Source organism: Spermophilus citellus (genome assembly GCF_964194105.1).
Source record: "Spermophilus citellus genome assembly, chromosome: 17".
NCBI lineage: Eukaryota > Metazoa > Chordata > Mammalia > Rodentia > Sciuridae > Spermophilus > Spermophilus citellus.
Genome location: NC_138199.1, coordinates 28304140 through 28329984, shown reverse-complemented (window position 1 = coordinate 28329984; position 25845 = coordinate 28304140). Strand labels below are relative to the sequence as shown.

Genomic DNA, 25845 nt, shown 5'->3' with positions numbered 1-25845 from the left:
AGAAAAAGTAGCGGAATTTGTAGGCTTCTTCACCATCTAGGAGCAAAAGAACCTCCAAAGTTCACAGGACGGCTGGTCCTAGATTCCTACCTCCTACCACCTTGATTCCTAGGTGACCAGTCCACATCTGGGACTGCCTCCCCTCATCAGTAATAGCTCCCCCCCGACCCAGTCCCCCTGCTTCACATCTCTGAGGAGTGTGGCTTTGACTGGGTCCTGGTGCCCAGGGAGGATAAAGTCCTTGCTGAAGCTCTGACAGAGCAACAGGATTTGGGGAGGGAACCTGGGTTGGTAGAGTGGGAGGTGTTTGCTTCATCCTGACCCCATGTGACTTCCACAGACATAGAATCCTGCCCGGGAGGGAAACAGCTGAAGCAACTTGGCCAAGAGCAGAGCTTTGGCTAATGAGGAGCCACAGCCCAACAACAACAGGCTAGGGGGACTCGGGACCGGAGGGAACTCACCCACCCTCCTTTCCCTAACCCAGCCTGTGGTCACACACTACAGCCATATGCTTGAACCTCCAGTTCCCCACGGCCTAGGGGTTTTATTTTCTTACTCCTGTGGTGCCCAGGTGCATCCTGCCCAGGTGCAAGGGGTGGAAAGGGAGGGGCCTTCTCCAGGGCCAACAATGACTTCTCTTTTCAGAGAGGATTAAGGAGCCTTGGGGGAGGCCCCTGCACATACACTAGCACAAAGTACCCTGCTGAAGACCCATGGCCACACCCTTACCTTGATTCCTGGGAAGGTAACTGCTGAGGAGGCGTAGGATCCAATCATCAAGGCAATAAATGTGGACCGAAGGTCGCCGAACATGTTGGGCAGCTAAAAGATGGACAGAGGCAAGGTTTAGGGGAGGGAGTTCAGAGCCTAGGCAGTGTCAGGGACACTCGCTCACCTGCCCTGCTCCAGGGTAAGCCACAGGGTAGTCCAGGGGTGATTACTATCAATTGCAGATTTTCCCTTTCTGGACTGAGATGGATGAGACAAGAAAAGGAAAATAAAAAAAAAAAAATCAGGTTGGGTAATAGTGGCGCATGCCTGTGTTAGGATGCTGAGACAGGAGGATCACAAGTTCAAGGCCAGCCTCAGCAACTTAGCAAGGCCCTGAGAAACTTGTCTCAAAATAAAATATGAACAGGGCTGGGGATGTGGCTCAGGTGGTACAAGCACCCCTGGCTTCAAACCCCAGTACCAAAAAAGAGGGGGTTTCCAAATGTAAAGAGATGGTTGTTTGACTTTTGGGGGGTTAAGTATCCCCCTGTTTCTGCCCCTGGCATAGGCCAGGGGCCTTCTTATCTTTTCAGGGTTATACTGAGATGCCAGAGAGCAAAGTTATGAGCCTCAGGCATCCCTCAAAGGGAGAAAGCCCGATAAAAATAAGAATCTATTTGGGGATAAGAACGTCACTTTATAAATAAAAATATCAGAGTCCCAGAAGGACCAGATGTCATCAAAAGCTGCTTTTAGTTTTGAGAGAGTAGGTTTCTGGGAGGTGCCATCAGAATTCTGTAGTTCCCTCAGGGCTAATAAGAAAACCAGCCCAGGTTCCTGGTTCTGAATTTCTAAGTACAAATAGGGGATCCTCCTCCCACCTGAGGTCCCATCCTAGCGATGGGCACCTGAGAAGGCTAATGGTGGAATTAGCCTTAATTAATCAGGCCCTGTGTCATGACAGCTCACCCTGGGTGCAGGGCAAGAGATGGCCCATTGAACAAGACTTCAAGGCCCAACCCTCAGTGATTCTGCAGAAACCCAGGTACAGTAAAATGCTACAGAGTCATGAATTCAGACAGATCTGGGGCAAAGTACATCCTCCCAAACAACTAGCCATAGCTTTTCTTCCCAGCCTCAGGAGAGACTGCAATGCAGTAGACTCACACCCACAATGTCCCTGTGGTTGCTCCTGAGAGTTATGCTATCCAATGTCATTGAATTCAGGTTGCCTCCAGGGATATAAGCTATATTCCCCTTCCCCACTTTTGACTTGAATCATTTTTGTTTTATCAAACATGGCTACTGCAAGCTAAATCATTGCTGCTGAATGGAGGCAGCTGGAACTTGGTTATATGCCTGTTCCTCATTATTTCTGCTTTTTTCTCCCCACAAATGTAAGTAAATAATGGACATTACCAAAATTTATAATTCTGGGTTGGGCTAGGTGTGGTGGCGCACACTTGTAATCCCAGCAGTTCGGGAGGCTGAGGCAGGAGGATCACAAATTCAAAGCCAGCCTCAGCAATGGCAAGGTGCTAAGTAACTCAGTGAGACTGTATTTCTAAATAAAATACAAAATAGGGTGGGGATGTGGCTCAGTGGTCCTGAGTTCAATCCCTGGTACCAAAAAAAAAAAAAAAAAGCAGAGGGCTGGGGATGTGGCTCACTGGTTGAGTGCCCTTGGGTTCAATCCCCAGTAAAAAAAAAAAAAAAAAAAATTAAAAAAAAAATTTAAAAAAAATTCTGGGTTGGGGATACAGCTCAGTGGTAGAGTGCCTACCAAGCATGAGGCCCTGGGTTGACTCCCTAGCACTGCAACACTGCAAAAAAATAAAAAATAAAAAAATCCCATGCTTGGGCTGGGGTTGTGACTCAGCAGTAAAGTGCTCACCTGGCACATGTGAGGCCCGGGGTTCAATCCTCAGCACCACATAAAAAATAAATAAAATAAAGGTATTATGTCCATCTACAACTAAAAAAATAAATATTAAAAAAAAATCCCATGCTTCAAAGGACACCACTGAAAAAGTAAAAAGCCAGATTGGGGATGTGGTTCTGTGGTAGAGCACTTGCCTAGCACGTATGAGGCCTTGGGTTTGATCCCCAGTACTGGGGGGAAAAAAGTTTCAAAATGCATAGAATGGAAAAAAATTTTTACAAAAATCATATATATGATTAGGGGCTTGTTTTAGGATATATAAAGAACCCCTATAACTAATAAGAAAACATTTTTTAAATGGGCAAAGGAGCAGGTGGGGGTACATGCCTGTAATCCCAGTTATTTGTGAGGTTGAGGTAGAATGATCCCAAGTTTGAGGACAGCCTAGGCAACTGAATGAGGCTCTGTCTTAAAAAATTAAAAAAAGCACTGGGGGATATACCACAGGGAAGAGCATCCCTGGGTTCCATCCCCAGTGCCTCAGAATTAACAAGAAGAAAGACAAAGATGTGAACAGGCGCTTCTCCAAAGAAGATATACAAATGGCAAAAAAAAAAATCACAGGAAAAGATACTCAACATCATTAATCACAAAGAAATGCAAATCAAAACCACATAAAATACCAGTTGGTCCCCACTAGGATGGCCATACTAAAGTCAGATTTAACACATGTTGTTAAGAATGTAGAGGGATTGGAACGCTCATGCACTTCTGGTGAAAAACAGTTCAGTCACTTTGGAAAAACAGTCTGGCAGCTCTTCAAACAGTTAAAACACAGTAACCACACAACCCAGAAGTTGACTCCTAACTTCATACCTAAGAGAAATAAAGATGTTCACACAAAAACTTGTATGTCAATGTCTACAGTAGCAGCATTCCTTATCACAGCCCAAAGTGAGAACAATCTGAATGTCCATTAATGAATGAATAGATTAACAAATCTGGTATACTCAATTATTATTTTTTGGTTGGTTGGTTTTTTATACTAGGGATTGAACCCAGGGACACTTCACCACATCCCCAGCCCTTTTTATGTTTTATTTAGAAACAGGGTCCCACTAAGTTGCTCAGGGCCTAAATTGTTGAGACTGGCTTTGAACTTGGGATCCTCCTACCTAAGGCTCCCAAATTACTGGGATTACAGGTGTGTGTGTCTGGCTTCATCAATAGTATTTGGTTATAAAAAGAAAAGACGTACCCTAAAAACATGGATAAATCTTGAAAACATATTGCTAAGTGAAAGAAGTCAGACACAAAAGACCACATATTATATGATTCCACTTATATGAATTGTCCCCAATGGGTAAATCCATAAAAACAAAGATTACTAGTTGCCAAGGCCTGGGAGGTAAAGAGGGAGGGACAACTAATTGATACAGGGTTTCTGTCTGGGGTCATAGCATTGATTGTAGTGGTGAATGTACAACCACAAAATATACCAAATATATAAATACACTAAAAACCAATGAATTGTACACTTCAGGTGAACTGACAGGTTTGTGAATCAGTATAATCAATATAGCCATTAAGAAAATAAGACCCAGTGGCTCGGGAGGCTGAGGCAGAAGAATTGTGTGTTTCAAAGCCAGCCTTAGCAACTTAGTGAGGCCCTAAACAACTTAGCAAGACCCTGTCTCAAAATAAAATATAAAAAAGGGCTGGGGATGTGTCTTAGTGGTTAGGTGCCCCTGGGTTCAATCCCTAATACCAAAAAGAGAAGAGAAGAAGAGTAAGAGACTTAAGATTTTTGGTATCCCAGGGTTAAAAATGAACATGAATGAATCTATAGTATGTGGCCAATTAAGCCACCTTAGAGAATGAGGCTTGGGAGCCCACCTAGGCTCCCCTCAAAATTTCTAGCACACAACAAAAAGCTCTTCCCAGCCAAGTATGATGATGCCACAACCTATAATCCCAGAGATTCTGTAATTCCAGGGACTCAGGAGGCTGAGGCAGGAGGTTTGCAAGTTCAAGGCCAACCTGGACATTTGTAAGACCCAGTCCCAAAATAAAATATAAAGGGCCGGGGAGCAGCACTCCTGGCTTTGCAAAACAAAACAAAAAACAACCAAAACTCTTCCCTTGAAGAGTGGGTGCTGTGTCCTAGGCTTCTCAGGAAGGATCAGAGAGAGGAAAGGGAGAGGCAGAGCAGAAAAGAGATGAGAAGTGCTCATGTGTGTCCAGACACACCCCGATGAGCTCGAAAGGTGCCAAATTGCATTCTCTGCACACCTGCCTCCTAGGTATGCTGCAATTCAAAGGACAAGCCCGGTTCCTGAGTTCACGTACTTGGGCTGGTCCTTGCTAGTCCCACCTGCAAAGCAGCTTTGTAAGGGGACATCCTGGAGCCATATCCACCTCGGGGAAAATCCAAAGATTAGGTCTACGGGGAAAGAGGGAACTGTTCCTGCCTGGGATTCCACTCCAACCAGTACAGATAAAAAGAGAAAGGGATCAGAGAAGGCTTAGAACCCAACCAGAAGATCAGATGGAGGCGAAGAGCCTCGACTCTTTGGTGCAGGGTTAAGCCAGGTGAACATTCTTTTCCTTGAGAATGAACATATGTGCACATAGCTATTGTTTCTTTAGGGTAGATTCCCCAAAGTAGAATCACCTCTGGGCACAAACTTCTCAACCGGGATTCAGAAATACTCCAAAAAGCACACAGCTAGCTTTCTACCCTTTAATCTCAAGCCTGCCTTAACCTTCACCCAGGCTAGATGCCGAAAGAACAGCAGTGGCTTGACGCCAGCATGCAGTCCTACCCTGATCTTCTCAATCCTTTTTCTGGTACTAGATCCAGGAAAGAATAGCACCTGGGAGACAGGCTGATTTTCCACCTGTCAGCAGGTGAACTGTTGCCCTCAGGCTTGAACAAGGACAGCAACTTTCCAGCTGCCCTTCCTGCTGACCAGCCTCACCCTGCCTGGAACATTCTTATCAACACTATGAAAACTCTCTCTAACATGTTATTCTGGTCAGAAGGACCATTCCTAGGAGAGAACAGAGCCTCAGGGCAAACCACACAGCACAGCTTCCTGCCAATACCTACACCTTATATTTTAAATTATGACTTTTTTTCCTGATTAGAAATTGTATGTCTGTTTTAAAACATTTGGAACAAAATATACATAAACAATTAAATAAAAGTCACCCTTATAGAGCCATATTACCATTTTGATATATATTTCTCTTTAATCTTCTTCCTACTAATGCCTATAAATTTTTAATAGAACTGGGAGTATATGAAATATATTTTTTTTCTTGTGGTACTGAGGGTTAAACCTGGGGCATTCTACTACTGAGCTACATCCCAAGTCCTTTTTATTTATTTTTTAAATTTTCAGACAGGATCTTGCTAAGTTGCTGAGACTGACCTCAAATTTGTGATTCACCTGCCTCAGCCTCCCAAGTTGCTGAGATACGGGTATGCACCACTATATCTGGCACAACTATTTTTGTAAGGAAAATTCCCAAATGTAGAATCATTAAGCAAAAGGGAATACATGTTTTTTGAAGGATGTGTGATACTTCGTGTCAAACAGCCTTTTCAGAAGACTTGCCACCAACCAACACTCTAACACTCTCACCAGCAATACGGAAAGTGTCTGTTTCATCAGTCACTCCAATGTTGTGTTACCATTATTTTTAACATACACTTCTTTACTAATATCTTCGACTTTTAGTTGTTTTTGTTTGTTTGTTTTGTTTTGTTTTTTGGTAGGTCTGTGTGATGTGTCTGTGTGGTGCTGGGGACTGAACCCAGGGCCTCAAGCAGGCTAGGTGAGGACTCTACCACTGAGCTATACCCTCAAGCCCTTTTTTAAAATTTTTATTTTGGACAGGGTCTCACTAAATTCACAAGCTGGCCTCAGCCTCTGGAGTAGCTGGAATTACAGGTGTGCACCACTGTGAAAAGCCCAGGATCCTTATTTCAAAATCCATTTCTTGGCAGGGGTGTAGCTTAGTGGTGAAGTATTTACCTGGCAAGCATAAGGACCCTGGATTTGATCATTAGCAATGCAAAAAAAAAAAAAATCCATTTCTTTGTATATACGAACGACATTAATCAATGACTGATATCTGCTTCAAAATAATCTGGATGGTGGATGGAGTTACAAATGAAACAAGACTGGCTACAAACTGACAAGCATTAAATTACAAGATAGGCACATGCGGTTCATTATACTTTTTTCTCTAAAACCATGTATGTTTAAAATTGTCCATAATTAAAAAGATAAAGGGCTGGGGATATAGCTCAGTCAGTAGAGTGCTTGTCTTGCATTCACAAGGCCCTGGGTTCAATTATCAGAACCACCAAAAAAAGAAAACAAACAAAAAAAAAGAAGTCTTCTTTGGGGCTGGACATGGTGGTGCACACCCATAACCCCAACAATTCAGTAGGCTGAAGCAGGAGGATTGCAAGTTCAAGGCCAGCCTTGGCAACTTGGCAAATCCCTAAGCATCTTAGTGAGATCCTGTCTCAAAATAAAACATATGAAAAGGACTGGGATGCAGCTCAGTAGTAAAATGCCCTGAGTTCAAAAATAAATAAAAATTTAAAAAAAAAAAAAAGATAAGGTGAGCTGGGTGTAGCACATAACCTGTAATCCCAGCAACTCAAAAGGCTTAGGTAAGAGACCAGCCTGGGCAATGTATCAAGACCCTTTTTTTTTTTTTTTTTTTTTTTGGCGGGGTTGGGGTGATATAACAGAGATTGAACTCAGGGCACTCAACCACTGAGTCACATCCCCAGCCCTATTTTGCATTTTATTTAGAGACAGAGTCTCACTGAGTTGACCAGCACCTCACTTTTGCTGAGGCTGGCTTTGAACTTGAGAGCCTCCTGCCTCAGCCTCCTGAGCCACTGGGATTACAGGTGTGTGCCACTGCACCTGGCAAGACCCTGTATTAATGTAGCTGCAAGTTTACTCTCTTGATACTCACTCAGTGCACACTGACTACATGTTTTTAAAATCTACTCTTGAAAAGACTAAAAATAGTTTTAAAAATTAAATTGTACAAAGTTTACTTGTTTTGATGGAGATGGAGAAGTCAAGCAATTTTCTTTTGTCAGCTATCCAAGGTGACTCTGGAAATGCAACATTTGAAAAGCTGCCCCATCTCATTGAGACAGATTAGCTAATAGAGTTTGGCAGTCATGATGGATATTCAAGGTATTCCTTTCATTTGTCCTAAAGCTGTCCTGAGGCTTGCTAATTCAAAGTGTGGCCACTGGCCACCAGCACTGGTGTGACCAGAGTGTTTGATAAGAATTGCAGACACTCAAGTCCTTCTCTGTTCCTACTTAATCAAAATCTGCAAAGTAACAATATATCTGTGTTTCAAATCTCAGTAAAGTCTCAAAGTTCTATTAAAAAAAAAAAAGGGCTGGGGATGTGGCTCAAGCGGTAGTGCGCTTGCCTGGCATGCGTGTGGCCCGGGTTCAATCCTCAGCACCACATACAAACAAAGATGTTGTGTCTGCCGAAAACTAAAAAAATAAATATTAAAAAATTCTCTCTCTCTCTCTTTCTCTTTAAAAAAAAAAAAAAAAAAAAAAGCAAGGGCTGGGGGTATAGCTTAGTTGGTAGAGTGCTTGTCTCATAAGCCCAAGGCCCTGGGTTCAATCCCTAGCACCAAAAAAAAAAAAAAAAAAAAGAAAAAAAGGCAAGACATCCTATAATGTACATTTTAGGATGTTTTCCCTAACTCTCTGAGAGCTCCATTAAAAAACAAAAGCACACTTGTAATTCCAGCAGCTTGGGAGGCTGAAGCAGAAGGTTGCCAGTTCAAACCCAGGCTCAGCAATTTAATGAGGCTATGAGCAACTCAGCAAGACCCTGTCTCTAAATAAAATATAAAATAGGGCTGGGGCTGGGGCTCAATGATTAAGTGCCCCTGGGTTCATTCCCTGGTACCATAAATAAACAAACAAATAAATAAATAAATAAATGCCCACATGTACTTTACTTGAAAGTTAATTATTAAAAGAAGAACAGTCAGGTGGTTCATGCTTGTAACCCCAGCAACTCAGGAGGCTAAGGCAGGAGGACTGCAAGTTTGAGGTCAGTCTCATCAACTTAGCAAGACTTTTTCTCAAAAAAAAAAAAAAAAAAAAGGGCTGAGAATGTGGCTCAGTATTAAGTGACCCAGGATTTAATCAATTCCTAGTATTAAGAAAGAAAGAAAGAGAGAGAGAAAGAAAGCTGGGTACAGTGGCACACAACTGTAATTACAGAGGCTCAGGAGGCTGAGGCAGGAGGATAGCACATTCAAAGGCAGCCTCAGCAACTTAGTGAGATCCTGTCTTAAAATTAAAAATAAGGACTAGGGATGTGGCCCAGTGGTTAAGCACCCCTGGGTTCAATCCCTAGTACCAAAAAAAAAAAAAAAAAAAAGGAGAAGAAGAAGAACATAGCATTTATTTTGTTTCTGTGAGTAAGGTAGCTCTTTATTTATTTATTTCTGTAACACTTTTTCTAGTCTCCACTTAGTTGAAACCTTCAACAGGAAGTTTATATTTATGAGGCACCAACTTCACAGAAGTAATGAGATGATGGACGGACTCATAAACAATGTCCAACAGATGACTCCAAATGAGCAGTTTATTCTTTGGAGAATTGCTCATAAAGAACAAAACACCTCTTTTCAGAAAATTAAAAAAAAAAAAAAAAAAAAAAGCTTTTCAGCAGGGCACAGTGAATTATGCCTGTAATCCCAATGGCTTAGGAGGCTGAGGCAAGAGGATCCCAAGTTCAAGGTCAGCCTCAGAAATTTAGCAAGGCCCTACCAACTCAGCCAGACCCTGTCTCTAAATGAAATATTTTTTAAAAGGGCTGGGGGCGTGGCTCAGTGTTTAAGACACTGATATCTGATAAAGAACATGTACCCCAAATATAAAAATCCCAAATATACAAATAACTCATAAATTTTTAAAAATGGACACAAGATCTGAACAGATACTTCACAGGAGATATGAATGGTAAAGAAGCATATTAAAAGATGCTCAACACCATGGGGGATTGCAAATTAAAACAATCACATGCCATTCCACATCTATTAGGAAGATTGCAATCCCAAATGCTGGCAAGGATGCAGAACAAGAGCAATGCTTGTTTGTGGCTAGCGGGAGTACAAAGTGACACACCCACTTTGGAAGCCACTTTGGCAGTTCTTACAAAGCTAAGCTGAGTCTTACTGGCAATTGGGCTCCTGCGTATTTACTAGCTGAATTTTCCTGGCTAAATTGAAAACTTATGTCCACATGAAAACCTGCACTTGGATGTTAATGGTTTTATTCATAATCACCCCAACTTGGAACCAACCAGGGCATCCTGCAGTAGGTGACTGAACAAACCAACCTGTGGTATAGCTATGCAATGGAACACTATTAGGCACTATAAAAAAAAAAAGTACTGGTAAGCCATGAAGACATGAAGGGAGCATGAGGACATGGAGGGAGCATATTGCTAAGTGGAAGAAGCCAGCAGGGTTCTAAATACATGACATTTTGGAAAAGGCAAAAGTATAAAGATAGTAAAAAATTGATGATTGTCATGGGTTTGGGGTGGGAGAGAAGCATTAATACAAATTAGGAAAAGCATTAATACAAATTAGTACAAGGAATTCTTGTGGTTATGAAACTATCCTTAATTATAATTATAATGACAGACACATCATGATATTCACCAAAACTATAGGAGGGTGTTAACAGAGAATGAATGTGAACTATGGACTGTATACAAAATTAATAATAGAGGAAATTGTATGTGGGGGATAGTAGGCATATAACTATGTAATATCTGCTCAACTGTTCTGTTCTGAATGTAAAAATGCACTGAAAAACAAAACAAAAAACCTTGCCTTAAAAAGGACTAGAGGAGCTGGGTGCAGTAGCACATGAGGGTCTGTAATCCCAGCAGCTCGGAAGGCTGAGGCAGGAGGATCCCAAATTCAAGGCCAGCCTCCGAAAAAAGCAAGGTGCTAAGCACCTCAGTGAGACTCGGGTGGGAATGTGGATTAGTGGTCAAGTGCCCCTGAGTTCCATCCCCAACACTCCCCCCCAAAAAATAAAATAAAGGACTAGAGGTTACCCTGGGTTCAATTCCTAGTACTACAATAAATAAATAGTGAGGAAAAGCATTTATTTGATTTCTAATGACTCTGAACATTTTTCTCCACCTCTAAAAAAAACCAAAAAAATCCTTCATTTTCACTTCATTTGTCTTTTTATCCCCATGGGGATGTTAATCTTTTCTATTGATTTGTAGAGGTCCTTTTTACATTGAAGACATCCACAATTTGTTCATATACTAAAGTATGTTTTCCTAATTTGTCGTTCAACTTCCTCTTTGAAGTTAAAAATTCATGGTGCTATCTATTTTTTTTTGGGGGGGGAGTACTGGGTGTTGGACCCAGGAGGGCTCTACCACTGAACTATATCCTGAATTCTTTTTTATTTATCTTTTTTTTTTTAAAGAGAGAGAGAGAGAGAGAGAGAATTTTTAATATTTATTTTTTAGTTCTTGGCGGACACAACATCTTTGTTGGTATGTGGTGCTGAGGATCGAACCCGGGCCGCCCGCATGCCAGGCGAGCGCGCTACTGCTTGAGCCACATCCCCAGCCCTAGCTACTATTTTTAATACCTATTATCTTTAAAACTCTCAAAGCAACCTATAAGATAAATATTACTTATTCTTATTTACTGGGTACTCAAACTGGCAAAGGCCAAATTTAGGATTCGATGCAGGGCAAGGAAATGGCAGAGCCACCAGGTGACCCTGCCTCTGGGAGCCTCCCGGGGCCCTGCCTGACACTCCCTTCAGTTGGAGCTCCAAGGCAGTTCTCCTCACTCCTCACGCCTCCTACATGTTTCCTGTTGAGCCTTCTGTCTGACTTTAGCCGAATGGAGATTTCTGACATCCCTTCAGGTGTTCCTTTATGACCCACCTGCCCCTGCCCTCACCTACCCTCGGCCTTCCTTGGTTGACCTCCCCCATGGTCCTGGGCCACACCACGAAGTGATCTGCATGTTCCTGTGGACTCCTGTTTCTCTTCAGGTCTGGTCTCTTCCCTCACTGGTCTGGCCGACCCCACTCGCTTGCTCACTCCTTCTGCCTCAGCCTCATCTCTGCTGCACACAATGGCTGCTCAGAGGCCTAGATAATGGAGTGGCGGCTGAGTGCTGAGCAGTGGCCTGGTGCGGCCTCCAGGGCCTGGCAGAGGGGAAGAAGCGGCTCCACTGCCAAAGAGGAAGCTGGAGCGCGCTGCAGTGACAAATGCCAGGGGAAACACTCAGCAGAGGCTGTTTCCTGACTCACAAGCACAGTCACACGTGGAGAGTGCAGACCCTTCTCCGGGCTTTGGGGGTCTTCTCACCGCCCCCTGCAGCCTCTGCCCTCCCAGCCTGGGCTACCAGATCTCACTGGCCAGGGAAGCCTGTGATGACTCATTCTCTTTGGGCCCCTCAGCTGCACCATAAACAGGTCAGGCCGTGTGACCTTCCCAGAGGGGAACACAGCAGCTGCAGGCAGCCCCTCCCTGGTGTTCAGGGTACAAAGCATGGCCACTGGACAAGCGTCCCAGAGGCCAGGGCCACAGGACTGCGTCCTCCTTGAAGAACTCTTAAGATGCCCAAGGTTACGTGCCTCTCTCCCTAGGATCCTCCACGGCAGGCCATGGGGTTGGTGACAGGCAGACCAGGGCCAAGTGTAGCTCCTGGCACTGGTTTTCCAAATCTATGGCCTCTTGAGTCCACCAGCCCTGAAGAAACACCCTGGCTTTCAGAGAGATGCCACCCACAGTCTGGGTAGGCTCCAGAGCCAAGCAGTGGGTGGGGGCTGACACTCTGGCCCTCAGGCCCCTTGCAGAGGTGAGCCTTGTCCTCAAGTGGCTGAGGTACACACCCAGCATTCTGTACAACCTGTAAAGGCCAGGATCCAGGTACCAGTCTGGACAAGCGGATTCAGCAAAGCTGGGCTGTTTCCTAACATAAACAATCCGGCGCCTCTCAGCACACATTGCTGAGAAGGTCCTTGTGGTCACCTTTCCGCTCCATTGCTGAAGGGCAGGGAAGGGAAACTGCTTTCCCCCAGTCATTTCCCTCCCTACCTGCCCGTTCTAGCTCTGTTGATGCCCCCACTGCACTTTCTGTCCACTCCTGCACAAGTCACGTGCTGGAGCAAACCCCTGAGGTGGAACCTCTGATGGGCAAATTCTTCCCAAACCAGTGGCAATCAGCTGACTGCTTCAGGTACCCAAGGCACAGACAGAAATGGAGGGAGGTACAGAAGCCAAAATGGCCCCAGGCACCAGGAGTCCTGCCCCACGTGGCACCTGGGCTCTCCAGAGGGAGGCAGGAAGCACTGTGGGACCTTCCCCTGGCTACAGAATCGGAGTCCACTGTGCAAAAATGCTAAACTCCCATCTCCTCCCCAGGGCATGTGCTTCCCCGCCCTTCTCTCAGGTATTTGAAGAGGGATGTTTACTCCTTTCTCTTCAAACTCTGAACCAATTCCCATGGGATCATTTCTTCCTCAGGTTTAAAAATCAGACTTCAATGAATCAAACAGGAAAAGCCCACAGAGAAACTTTTTCCTGAAGGAGCCTGGCAACACTTTGTAACCCCTTTTCTGTGAGTGTTGCAGCCCAGAACTCCCCACCCCACCCACACTGACAGGGGTGAGAGTAATGAAGTGGAAAAGATATGTTCACAATTTTGGCTGCATCTGCTCCCATCTCTAAGCAACCCAGGCCTTGGATTGAAGGGTGGTGGCCCAAAGACGCCACTTCAGTCACCCGGCTAGTGTTTGTGCTCCGGCCGATGAAGCGAGTTAAAGGGTTAGACAAATGCAACTCATTGAGCAAATAGACCAGAGTGTGCCACACCAGATGTCCAGGAGGAGGCTGGTGTTCCACACCACAGGGAGCATGCTGCACCCCTGGACTGGCCTGGCACCCTCCCTCCAGGATGCCACATGCTGCCCAGGACCCAGGCTGCAGTTGTAGGAATTTGATTTAGGAAGCTCCTAAAGGCAACCCTGAAGACTCCTTTGTCCCCAAAACAAGTCAGTCCTGGCTGTTGGACAGCTAACCTGTCACAGGATTGCCCTTACCTTCTGAGCCTCTACTCTTACAGGAAGAATCACACATGAACCAGGCATAGTGTGCATCACATAATCCCAGCTACTTGGGAGGCTGAGGCAGGAGGATCTCAAGTTCAAGGCTAGCTTTGGCATTTGGCAAGATCATATCACAAAAATAAAATTAGAAAGGGTTGAGGATGTAGATCAGTGGTAGAGTGCTTGCCTAGTATGTGTTAGGCCCAGTGCCCCTCAGAAATCATCCATAAGCACAAACCTCTCAGGCTCTGTGGGGAGGGCGATCAGTCATCTCTTCCCAGACCAAGAGGAAAAGGCATTTTGCCAACTTGGGGGCCCCTCTCCACCAATGGGAGTAATTGGTTGTCTTTATTTAAACTATACCCCATGCCACACAAAACCCCCTGGGACTCAAAAAGTCCCCAAATTAGGATTTCCATGGCAACACATCGCCCCACATTCTCAGGTTGTCAAGGAGTGATTATCTATGGCCCTATCCATGGCAGTTGTAGGAATTTGATTTAGGAAGCTCCTAAAGGCAACCCTGAAGACTCCTTTGTCCCCAAAACAAGAACATGGGTGGGAGACACAAACAGAAAGCTCCATTGTGCTGCTAGCTCGGCATCTCTGGGAGCTGGTCCTGACAGTTCTGCTTTTTAAAGGCCTGGGCTGTGTCAGAATGAGATTCAGCTCTGCTCAGCAGAAGCTCTGGCCAGCCCAGAACACTGCCCAGCACCTCCAGCCTGTCCTCGCTGACCTGCTTCCCTTTCCCCATTAGGGGCCATTCTCAGGGGACCTCAGGTCTCCCCATTAGGGGCCATTCTCAGGGGACCTCAGGTCTCTTGTAGAATGGAGGAGTATCCAAGGAGATCCCTCCAGGCAGGGAGAGGAGTGTGAGTGTGAGACTTTCAAAGCACCTGGAGAGCTGGTCTGTGCAATTAGAAAATGTGGGAGTGAGTAGAGGGTGTCAGCCCCCCTACCCTCAGGCAGGGAATAGTTCTGTAGCAGTTTCTTGGAGCCTCCAGACCAAAGGCTGCCAAACTTTTTCCATACAGGGCCAGACAGTAAATATATCAGGCGTTTCAGGCCATATGGTCTCTGTCACGACTGTCTAACTGCCACTATAGCACGAAAACAATAGCCGTAGACAATATGTATACAAATAGGCATGGGGAGGTTCCATTAAAACTTTGCTTATTGGGCTGGGGATGTGGCTCAAGCGGTAGCGCGCTTGCCTGGCATGCGTGCGGCCCGGGTTCGATCCTCAGCACCACATACAAAAAAAAAAAAAAAAACAAAAGATGTTGTGTCTGCCTAAAAAAATAAATAAAAATTCAAAAAAAAAAAAAACTTTGCTTATAAAAACAGGCAGTGGCCTCGATTTGGCATGAGGTGGTAGTTTGTTGACCTCTGCTCTAGATCCAAGAATGGGGACCTTAGCTGTCTGCCTCCCTAAAACATATCCCTGGTAACCAAACACATTAAGTGATGAGCGGACAGTTTTCTTGCCTGTTTGATACCCACCCTAAGTAGGTGGCCTTTTATCTCCTCCCCATAGGAGGGAGAGCCAGGAGCTGACAGAGATGCTCCTGACACAATCATCTCAGCCTTCACACAGCCCCAGGGGAGAATGAAGAGAGCAAGGTACACTCCCCTGGCCCAATGCCCCTAAGCAGCATATACACAACATTTCCTTGCAAACAATTTCAAGGGAGTGCAGAGCCCTCCTGAAACTTATTCATGAACTATGAAGAGAACTAAAAACCCTAAAGTGAGATCCCTTGCTCACTCAGAAAGAGCTAGCTCCTTTGTATTTGAAAGAGCTCTTACAAAGCATTAAAAAAAAAAAAAGGATAAAGAACTCTGCAGAAAAAAATAGACAAATGACACAAAGAAGCAATTCACACAAGACACAAATGACCAAGAGGTGAAAGAATGCTGTCTCACTCAAAATTAAAGAAATTTTTAAAAAATCATGGTATAGTGTCACTTGCCTATAATTCTAGTGACTTGGGAGGCTGAGGCAGGAAGATCAAGAGTTCAAACCGAGGGGCTGGGGATGTGGCTCAAGAGGTAGCGCGCTCGCCTGGCATGCATGCGGCCCGGGTTCGATCCTCAGCACCACATACAAACAAAGATGTTGTGCCCGCCGAGAATTAAAAAATAAATATTAAAAAAAAAAAAAAAGAGTTCAAACCGATGGGAGGGGAAGGGAGAGGAAGGGGGGAATGGAAGGACAGTAAGGACAGTAGACTAAAATAGACATTATTATTGCTGTGGGTATATACATGACTGCATGACCAATGTAATTCTGCAACCTGTACACTCAGAAAAATGAGAAATTATATCCCATCTGATTCAAATGTATGATATGTCAAGATTATTGTACTGTCATGTGTAACTAATTAAAACAAATTAAAAAATGGAAAAAAAAAAAGAGTTCAAACCTACTATCAGCAATATAGCAAAGCCCTAAGCAACTTTGTGAGACCCTGTCTCTATAAAATATAAAAAAGGGCTGGGGATATGGCTCAGAGGTTAAGCACCCCTGGGTTCAATCCCTAACACAACACAACAAAATAAAATAAAATAAAATAGAATAATAAAAATCAGAACATTTTTGTTTTATAATCATGAGAAATAAGAAAAAAAAAAAGAATATGGGCCTATTAGTTTCTAATAAAAGTTTCTTGGACAATGACTTCAGAGTTCACTTTAAAGGCTTTGTTCAAGAGGACTCACAGTATGGTGCTTTTTATCATCTTTTTTTTGGCCATGCTGATGGACTGAACACAGGACCTTGTGCATGCTAGGCAAGTGCTCTACCACTGAGCTACATTCCCAGTCTCTATTTATATTATGCTTTATTATGACAAACCATCTTTCTGCATTTTGGAACTTAAATTCCTCAAGTCCCAGGACCATCTCATTCTTCTATCCCTGAAGTTCAGACCTGCCATAACAGAGGCCCAGCGTGATTAAAACAATGGGGGTGATGCCAGGTTTTTATTTTTCATCTTGATGAAAGGGCTGGTGGTTTTCACACTATCCAAGAACAAACAGATCCACGACTCCTGTTTCACAATTTACACAACTCAGTGGAATGTGTGTACTTCTGATAGTGCAAACATATTTCTCACAGTTTCGACATTTGTTTTCCTCTGAGGATTTGAGAGAAAGGAAATGTATCTATTTTTCTTTTAAATCTACCTGCTTAAAAAAATAAGAATAAAAAGGCCCAAAATAGTACATAGTAAATCTCCCTGGCACCAGCTGAGGCAAAGCAATCAAGGCCCCATATTTATGTGTGACACATACCCCCACACCCAGAGCATGCCCTGTGCCAGGTTCTTCTCACCTGACACCAACTGCAATGAACTTTTCATGTCTATGAACCTAGGCACAGACAGTTCATCCTCCTCATCAGGACAGAGCTAGCAAAACAAAGTAGAGGAAGGGTGCACAGAGAAGAAATTGGGCCTGGCCTTTGATTCACACAGCTGGAAGGTGGGTCACAGGGATGCCAATACCTTTAAAGATCCTCCCCCAAACCGAAAATCCCCAGCATTCCCTCAAAGCAAAACAAGGGCCCTTCAACGGCATGATTCTTGACTCATTGGAACAAAGAGAAATGAGAGAAAAGAGCTCACTGCAAATAATAATGGTAGGTATTAAAAAGCTTTTTCGTGGGTGAACTGAAGCAGGTGAGATTTCCCTGTTGGACAGAAGTCTCTCTGAAGAGTCTATCACCCTTACTTCTTTCCCAGGGGCCAGCTCTGAATAGCACTCTTGCCAACCAAAGAGAGCTCCCTTCTCTCTGGGGAAGACTTTTTCGTTCTTTCTTTTTCTTTTTCAATATATATATTTTCATTGTAGATGGACACATACCTTTATTTTATTTATTCATATACAGTGCTGATGATCGAACCCAGTGCCTCACGAGTGCTAGGCAAGCGCCCTACCACTGAGCTACACTCCCAGCCCTTTTTTGTTCTTCCTGTTTTCTGGGTTTCTTTCACCTGCACCTTTCTTCATCCCCCATCTCAAAAAGAAGCACATTTTGTGGCACCCTATTGCTCCCAAGAAGGGACTACTCAGCATCCTGTGGAAATGTCTCCCTCCAGTCAGGCTGTCTTGCCCTGGCACTTGGAAAACTAAGAGGAAGGCCCAACAGGTGCTCCTCTGAGTTTTTCATTCAATTCTAGAGAAAGGCAAAGGCTGGGGCTGGGGCAGTCCCAAGGGAGGTTTGTGTTTGGGTTGCACAGTTAGCCAGAGCTCCTGGACACCCTGGAGGTGGTAACCATGGAAAATAGAGGAAAAATGGGTGACATCTCTTTTTCTACTTGATCCTGTCTTTCCTGGGCACATGGCTAGTAAATTGCTTCCTCAGACCAAAGCCAAGGCCAGAAGGTAGGGGAGCTCTGCTCTGCTGTCTTCAAGACCTCCCAGCTTGGGAAGCCATGACTACATTTGTTGTCAGGCCACTGCACCCAATGCCTCCACTGCTTGGGATGTCCAGGCATATGTAGACAAATGGATGGCAAAGAGGAAGAAACAAAGCTAGCTCAAATTCATAAGCAGGGCTGGAGATGTGCTCAGTGGTAGAGCACTTGCCAAACATGCAAGAGGCCCTGGGTATAACCACCAACATCCCCCCCCCCAAAAAAAAAAAAACAGCCCAGCATGGTAATGCATGCCTGTAACCCCAGCAACTTAGGAGGCTGAGGTAGGAAGATTGAAAGTTCTAGGTCAGCTCGGCAACTTAGAAAGATCCTGTCTCAACAACAAAAAAGGGATGGGGATGTAGCTGGTGGTAAAGCACCTCTGGGTTCAAACCTCAGTACCAAAATAAAGAAAGAAACAAATAAATGAAAAAAGGTCACAAGCAGATTACTGAACTAGATACTAGATATCTTAAAGAAAAAAGAAAAATGAGTACTTACCGTTAATGAGGTGAAGGTCATGCACATCCCACCAAAGCCATTCAAAGCCAGGGCAATAAAGATGAGGACTGAGAGAGCTGCAGGGAAACAGAGGCATAAGCAGGAAAGCACAGCTAAGGTCCAGGGAGGCCAGGGCCCAGCCCAGTGTCCCACTCAGATAGGCTTCTAATAAATGCAGGCTGGACAAAGGGTTAGTGCCTAACACCTGGGGAGCCAGAGCAGCCTCTTCCTCCCCCTGCTCCTCTTGCCTACCTCACAGAGCTTGAGCTCTTCTTACAAAAGGTAAACACTTATCCTCTTTTCTCCATTAACTTAGCAGCAAGCAAGAGGCCTAAAGGCACAGCTTCAAAGAAACCAAAAATCTAGGTTCCTGAAAACCAGTAGATAAGCCTGGTTAAAACTCTGATAAGGTGGCCCACGCCTATAATCCCAGCGGCTCAAGAGGCCGAGGAAGGAGGATTGTGAGTTCAAAGCCAGCCTCAGTGGGGTAGGGAGGGGGAGCGTGGGAGGAATAGATGACCTCTAAATAGGGCAGAGGGGTGGGAGGGGAAGGGAAGGGGTATGGGGTTAGAAATGATGGTGGAATGTGATGGACATTGTTATCCAAAGTACATGTGTAAAGACATGAATTGGTGTGAATATACTTTGTATACAACCAGAGATATGAAAAATTGGGCTCTATATGTGTAATACGAATTGTAATGCATTCTGTTGTCATATATAAATTTTAAAAAAAAAGTCAGTCTCAGTAAAAAGCGAGGTACTAAGCAACTCAGTGAGATCCTGTCTCTAAATAAAATACAAAATGGGGATGTAGCTCAGTGGTGGAGTGCCCCTGAGTTCAATCCCCGGTACCCTCCCTCACCCCCCAAAAAAGAGACATAAAATTCAGGTCAGATTTTTGATGCTTGTTCTAAACATTTTTTTTAATCGATAGCTCCATCTGAATAAAGATAGGGAACAGGTGGCTTCTAAGCCACCCTTAAAGTACTGGCCTGAGCTGCCTGAGAGGACTCGGCTCATGACTTCTATACGTACAGAGGACCATGTCCCTGCAGCTGGCTTGGCTCTTAGAGCTTATCTCTCAGGTTGGCATCAATGAGGCCATCAGAGACTAGCTTGTGATGAGATGGGAGCTTCACACTCAGAGAGCTCCTCTCAAATTTCCTTTTAGGATGATAACTTTCTTACCTGGCTGCCCATCTGAGATAAGGAACTGAGTAAAGCCCTAACAGGTAGCCCCTCTAACTTCAGCAGGGAGCACCAAGACCAGAAGCATCAATGCATAGGTGGGCCAGGCAGCACCTCTGGACAATCTCTCCCCAGTCCCTGAAAAAAGGGTGGAGGAAAGGCAAACTCACAGTTTGGGTTACTGGCTCCATATGCAATCAGTAAGCAGGAGACAGCAAAGCAGGCACTAAAAGCAAACAGAAAGAGTATGTTAGTTATTATTACATTACTGTTTGTTATTATTATACATTGTTATCCTTTGTGGGTATTTACTGTGTGTCATTTTAGAGCACTAACAATCATCATTTAATCTGATTTAACAATTCCGAGGGCTGGGGTGTTACCTAGTAGTAGAGTATATGCTTAGCCTAAATGAGGTCCTGGGTTCAATCCCTGAGAGGGGGGGTGATTCTGAGAATAACTGGCCCAAATTTTCTTAAAAGGAAAATAAATCTCATTTAAAAAAAAAAAAAAGAAGAAGGAAAGGAAAACAAATTTCTCCAAGGTGTCCCATCTTTTAAGAGGCTAAGCTAAGCTTGAAGCCCCCAAACCAGATTTTATAAACACCACTGTCCTGCTCCTGCCACTCCTGGACCCCAGAGGGCCAATGCTCTGAAACAAGAGAGGATACAATTCATTCCTCAGGTTCCTGAGCCCATTCAGCCAGGTCACACAGACCCTGGGCAGGACACAGATGACAGATGACTGACTGGCTATGCCAGATTACTTGTCACTTGACTCTGTCCTGGCAATCGATGCCTCTTCAGCCTCAACGAGCAAATGGAAGTGATCTCCCACCACCCACCTCATGGTTATGGGCCTTGCCCACTACAAACCAGTGCCCTATAAGGTGATCATGGGGAGGACCCTGGCCTGATAGGGCCAGCTAATATGAACTCCCTAAGTCTGAGAGATGGAGCTTTATACACTAGAGATACATACCCCAGGGGGTGCACAAGATGATCCACGAGGGTGCTTATCTATTGGGACTTCCATTTTGCGATTTTTAATGTCATTCATTTAAATTAATTAATAAATTGTATTTATTTTCTATTTTTTGTAGTGCTAGGATCAAACCCAGTACCTTGCACATGCTAGGCAAGTATTTTACCAGTGAACTCCATTCCCAGCCCTTATAATTTTGTACATGTATTTTAAAGCATATAAAACTAAGAACAGCGTTATGTGGGCTGGGGGCTACTTCTCAGTAGTAGAAGGCTTGTTTAGCATGGATGAGATCCAGGGTGCAACCCCCAGCACTGCAAAGAACAACGAAAATAATGATACGTGTGTATATCATTTGGAACTGATGTGCTTATATTATACATGTTCAAAATCTTTTCTTCTGAAAAACGTGTTTTCAATGACAAGCAATTCCAGATCCTCCCAGGTAGGCCAGGGTCCTGTGCTTGCTCTATGCAGTACTGGTGCACTATGAGGATCACAGTACCTAATGATTCAGTGTCAGATGAGTAGGATCCCGCTGTGGGAAGGCGTTTAGGGAACGCATACATCAGTGCATCTCACGGCAGGTTCTAGGATTCCATGGTGCACCTGACAGCACATTTCAGGATTCCCTCCAGCAGGGAATGCAGCCCAGGACGTCCACCTGCCCACCCTCTTCCCTCAAGGAACCTGCACTGACCTGCCCAGCAGCCTGAGCTTCCTTGGACCATATTTGTCCATGATGATGCCCAGGGGCAGGGTGATGGCACTGAGCAGGAAGGAGCCCACGGTGAAGGCCAAATTTAGAATCTCGTCCTGAGCCTTGCAGCTGAGCCAGCCATTCATCCAGCTCACCTCCTCGTGTTCTGGTGCTGCGGTGCTCCCCACTGTGCCATTGGTGACATTTTCTGAGTAGGCAGAGGAAAGGAACATGACAGGGAATCCCAAAGTTCAGAAGAATGGGTCATGGCAGAGACTCCCAAAGATCAGAGGGAGAGATGCATGTTCAGTCACCCCAGTGGGAATATCAGAGCTAGCTTTGGGCCCCTGGAGGATCCCAGTGACCCCTACAGCAGGCTTGGACATCCATTTGGCCCAAGATCCCTAAAGCAATAATGCAGAGGTTCTTAACTTTTGTAGGATCATAAACCATTCAAATAATTCAATAAAGAAAGCTATGCAGCCAGGTGTGGTGGTGTACACCTGTACTCCCAGTGGCTCAGGGGGCTGAGGCAGGGGGATCTCGAGTTCAAAATCAGAATCAGCAACTTAGTGAGGCCCTAAGCAACCTAGCAAGACCCTGTCACAAAATAAAAAATAAAAAGGGCTAGGGACGTGGCTCAGTGATTAAGTGTCTCTGGGTTCAATCTCTGACCAAAAGAGAAAGAAAGAAAGAAAACAAAATCTTGTCCACAGTTTTGGGGACACCCATGAATCCCAATTAGGAGTCCCATTCCAGAGTATCCTATACTCTATCACAGTAGATCTTGGGACCCAGCCTTGGTTGGGGCCCCCATACTGACTAGAACCTTTTCAGCAGCTTTGTTCAGCTGGCCTGGAGGCAGAGCCTAGACCACTGTGGAAGGACAAGCTGCTGGTCTCACTATAATGCCCTGGTTCCCCTCAGTTAGTATGGAGAGACTGGGCCTCCTTGCCTCCTTTGTTGGCAAGTACAATTGGCATCTCAAACATACAGCCGGCTATATGCCATCTCTTCCTCCTGGAAAAGCAAAAACTACTACATATACATAAGTATAATAAGATGATCAATGAGAAAGTATATATACACTTAGGAGAGAGCTTTTTAAGAGTCCACAGTTCTCTTTCACTTGCCGAGGAACACGTCTTTCTTATCTCACTGGGGTTACTGTACTGCTGTCCCCCTCGACCACACCCAGACTCTGTTGGGTGCTGAGCCCCCAACCTGGTGTGTCAGCCACACCTGTGTTGTAACTTCAGCCCTTAAGGACCCCCTCCAAAGTCCACCCAGCATCCAAACAACACAAAAAGGGAGGAAAAAGTGCCGTGGCAGCTGAGGATGGAAAGACAGGGGCCAAGCTGAGAATGCAGCTGAGGAAGTCCTTGCCAGGACTGCTAGTCAAGAGATGCTGACTACTGTGCAGGAGCAGGGGCAGACTGATTAGCTGTGAGGTTACGCTGGAGAGTCAAGGAAAATCTCGCTCAGATAACGGCCTGCCTCCCAATTGCAGCCCTCTGGCGCCAGGGCTATAAAGCTGAGGTCTGCAAAGGCTTGCCCAGGCCTCTTGAAGCTGCCCCAAGGTCACTGAAAAGAAAGCACTTGGGGTGATTCATGCCCCAGACAACCTCTGACCAATAAGCCCTGCTGGGGGCATGTTGAGATGGCAGTCCTGGAACCTGGCTTCAGGGTTCCAATTTTGGTCCCTTTACTTCCTACTCTATAACCTTAGAGAAGTGATTTAATTTTGCTCTGTGTCTCAGTTTCCTTGACTGTAAAATGGCCATAATATAATAATAGCATCTACCTCTAGAGTTTTCAGGAAGATCAATGAGAAAGTCCAGACAGCGTTCTAGAGCTCACACAGGCATAGAAAGTGTTCGTAACAACCAAAAGCTGGGTGCACGCCTATAATCCCAGGGGCTGGGGATTCTGAGGCAGCAGGATCACGAGTTCAAAGCCAGCCTCAGCAATTTAGCGAGGCCCTAAGCAACTCAGCGAGACTCTATCTCTAAATAAAATATGAAAAAGGACTGGGGATGTGACTCAGTGGTTAAGTACCCCTGGGATCCATCCCCAGTACCAAACAAAAACCCCCCAAATGTTGTTTTTATTCTTACTGGAGGCTGGGGGCCGGGGGGGGGGGGGCGCAGTAGGGGTAATGGTGCAACTAACTGCCTAGCAGCAGAGCTGGTCACAGTGACAGGAAACCACAATTCTATAACTGCACATGGGGTGGCTTGAATAGGTGTCTAATCTCCCACTGGGCTGTGAGCCCTGAGGGCAGGACTGTGCTCGGGTTACTTCTGGTTACCCCTGGTCCCAGCACCTCACTAGGCTCTGGCCACAGAGGTTGTTTACTAAATGAATGAAAACAATGGAACTGGATGACAACAGTCAAAAGGATCAAGAGAGGAAAGGAAATAGGACTTGCAGAACCAAGTCAAAGATAGAGGGGATTTAGTGAGATTACAGGCACAAAGTTAACTCCCTGAAACCACAGAAACAAAACCTAACAAGCCAGAGCCCTGCCCCTGCCACTTTCTCTCAGTATTCTACTGAGTACACCACCCCAGCAGCCAAAATTCATGGTGAGGTCCCCTGAGCCTGTTAGGATGCAGAATAGTTTTAAGCCACTGGCTCACATCGCGAAGCAGCTCCTGGAAGGCTGAGTTGCCACACAGGTGGGTGCCGGTTTCAGGTGTCAGCTCTGCGAGCAGCAACAGGAACTGGTCCTCGGTGGAAGGACAGGGCGACCACATGCAACAACCATTTCCAGCTCAATGTGCAGATATGAGCAAATCAGCATGGATGGGACAGAGTAGTCGGTAGCAAGCATGCCCCAGGGCCTGGATTGCCAATCTGTGAGACCTGGTCATGGCCATGCATGGTCAGGGGCCAGTTACTGCACTTGGGGATATGGGAAATTTCAGGGCCTGAGGTCCACAGGATCTGCAGTTATGGGAAGCCATGGGGGAACAAGGAACAGAGGGGCAAGGCATCACTGCCCACAAGGATAGAACTAGCCCCCAACCCCCCAGTACCCTCAGAGAGGAGCCACAGCTGGATCCCTAAATCCATGACTTCCCTCAGCAAGAGACAAGAGATGGGATGGGTGTGGTGGTGTACACCTGTAATCCCAGCAGCTCAGAGATTGAGGCAGGAGGATCACAAGTTCAAAGCCAGCTTCAGGAATTTAGCAAGTCCCAAAGTAACTTAAGATTTAAAAAAAAAATGTCTCAAGATTTTAAAAAAAAATGGCTTGGGGATGTGGCTCAGTGATTAAGTGCCCCTGGGTTCAATTCCTGGTACCAAAAAAAAAAAAAAAAAAAAGAAAAGAAAAGAAAAAGAAAAAAGAAAGAAAGAAAGAAAAGAAAAAAAAGAGGGAGAAAGATAAGAGATGGAAGATAAAATCCCAAGGCACTGGATAGGGGTATCTCTCTGTAGTGGAATTGCTCACCCAGCATGAGTGAGACCATGGGCTCAATCCCTTAGATTCAATCCCCAACAAACAAAAAGTCCCAAGGCAGTCTCCCTGACATGTTAGGTGTGGGCATAGGAGTAGAAGCATCCTAAATTGTTTAGAGATCTGAAAAACCCAGTAGCTAGACAGGGGGCCTCCCAAGGAGAGGAGCTAGGGAGGAGGTGAGGGTATGTCCTTCCCTCTTTCATCCTAGAGCATCACAGAATAGGGACCTGCATTTTGGTCCACCAGCCTTCTTTTCTTAAACAAATCCCTGCCAATGGGCCACCTGGCCTCCACCCCCCTGCCTCAGGCAGTAAAAAGCCCAATGCCAGATGAGCCTGGCAGTTGGGGGACTTAGTGGCCTCACTTGCCTGCCCAGGGAGCAAAGCAAGAGTATTCTTGTTCCTGGAGGGAATTAAACCTTCTGTGAGTCCAGGAGCTTTGTTGGCAGTAAACAGCCCACATGAATAATCTCAGCCCCGACAGATGCCCAAAACACCATCACACGCAGGCTATCAGGAGAGAGATAAACAGATCAGCACCCAGGAAGTGCCAAGTCCCAGGGTGCCGCCCTGGTCCCAGCCTAGATCTCAGCCCCCACCCAGCCCAGCCTACGGGGTGCCTCACCTGCACCTGTTTATTAAACAGACGCCTCCTCAGTGGGTGGCCAGAGTGGCCTAGCCCAGCTGAGGAAGGTGAACCAAGGAGACAGGCAAGCAGTTGGTGTGGCAGAATGTGCCGATGACAACGGGATGAAGGCTACTTAGGAGACCCAGGGCCAAGAAAGAGAGAACAATGCCCCGC

The 25845-nt window shown here is 45.3% G+C and overlaps 1 protein-coding gene and 1 long non-coding RNA gene across 8 annotated transcripts in view; one reads left to right on the top strand and one right to left on the bottom strand.

Annotated features, from left to right (window-relative positions):
- The window catches only part of LOC308635677, a 141067-nt gene that overhangs the window by 85754 nt on the left and 29468 nt on the right, over positions 1–25845 (top strand). The gene's annotated exons all lie outside the window — the stretch shown is intronic.
- SLC43A2 (solute carrier family 43 member 2) overlaps positions 1–25845 on the bottom strand; it is a 44531-nt gene that overhangs the window by 11302 nt on the left and 7384 nt on the right. For all 7 annotated transcript variants that reach the window (XM_081270244.1, XM_081270239.1, XM_081270240.1 and 4 more), the window contains exons 3-6: positions 21579–21786; positions 20065–20120; positions 18704–18780; positions 733–825 (exon numbers count right to left, since the gene is read on the bottom strand). In XM_081270244.1, the coding sequence (XP_081126370.1) occupies positions 733–825; positions 18704–18780; positions 20065–20120; positions 21579–21786 (434 nt within the window). The remainder of the gene's footprint in view (positions 1–732; positions 826–18703; positions 18781–20064; positions 20121–21578; positions 21787–25845) is intronic.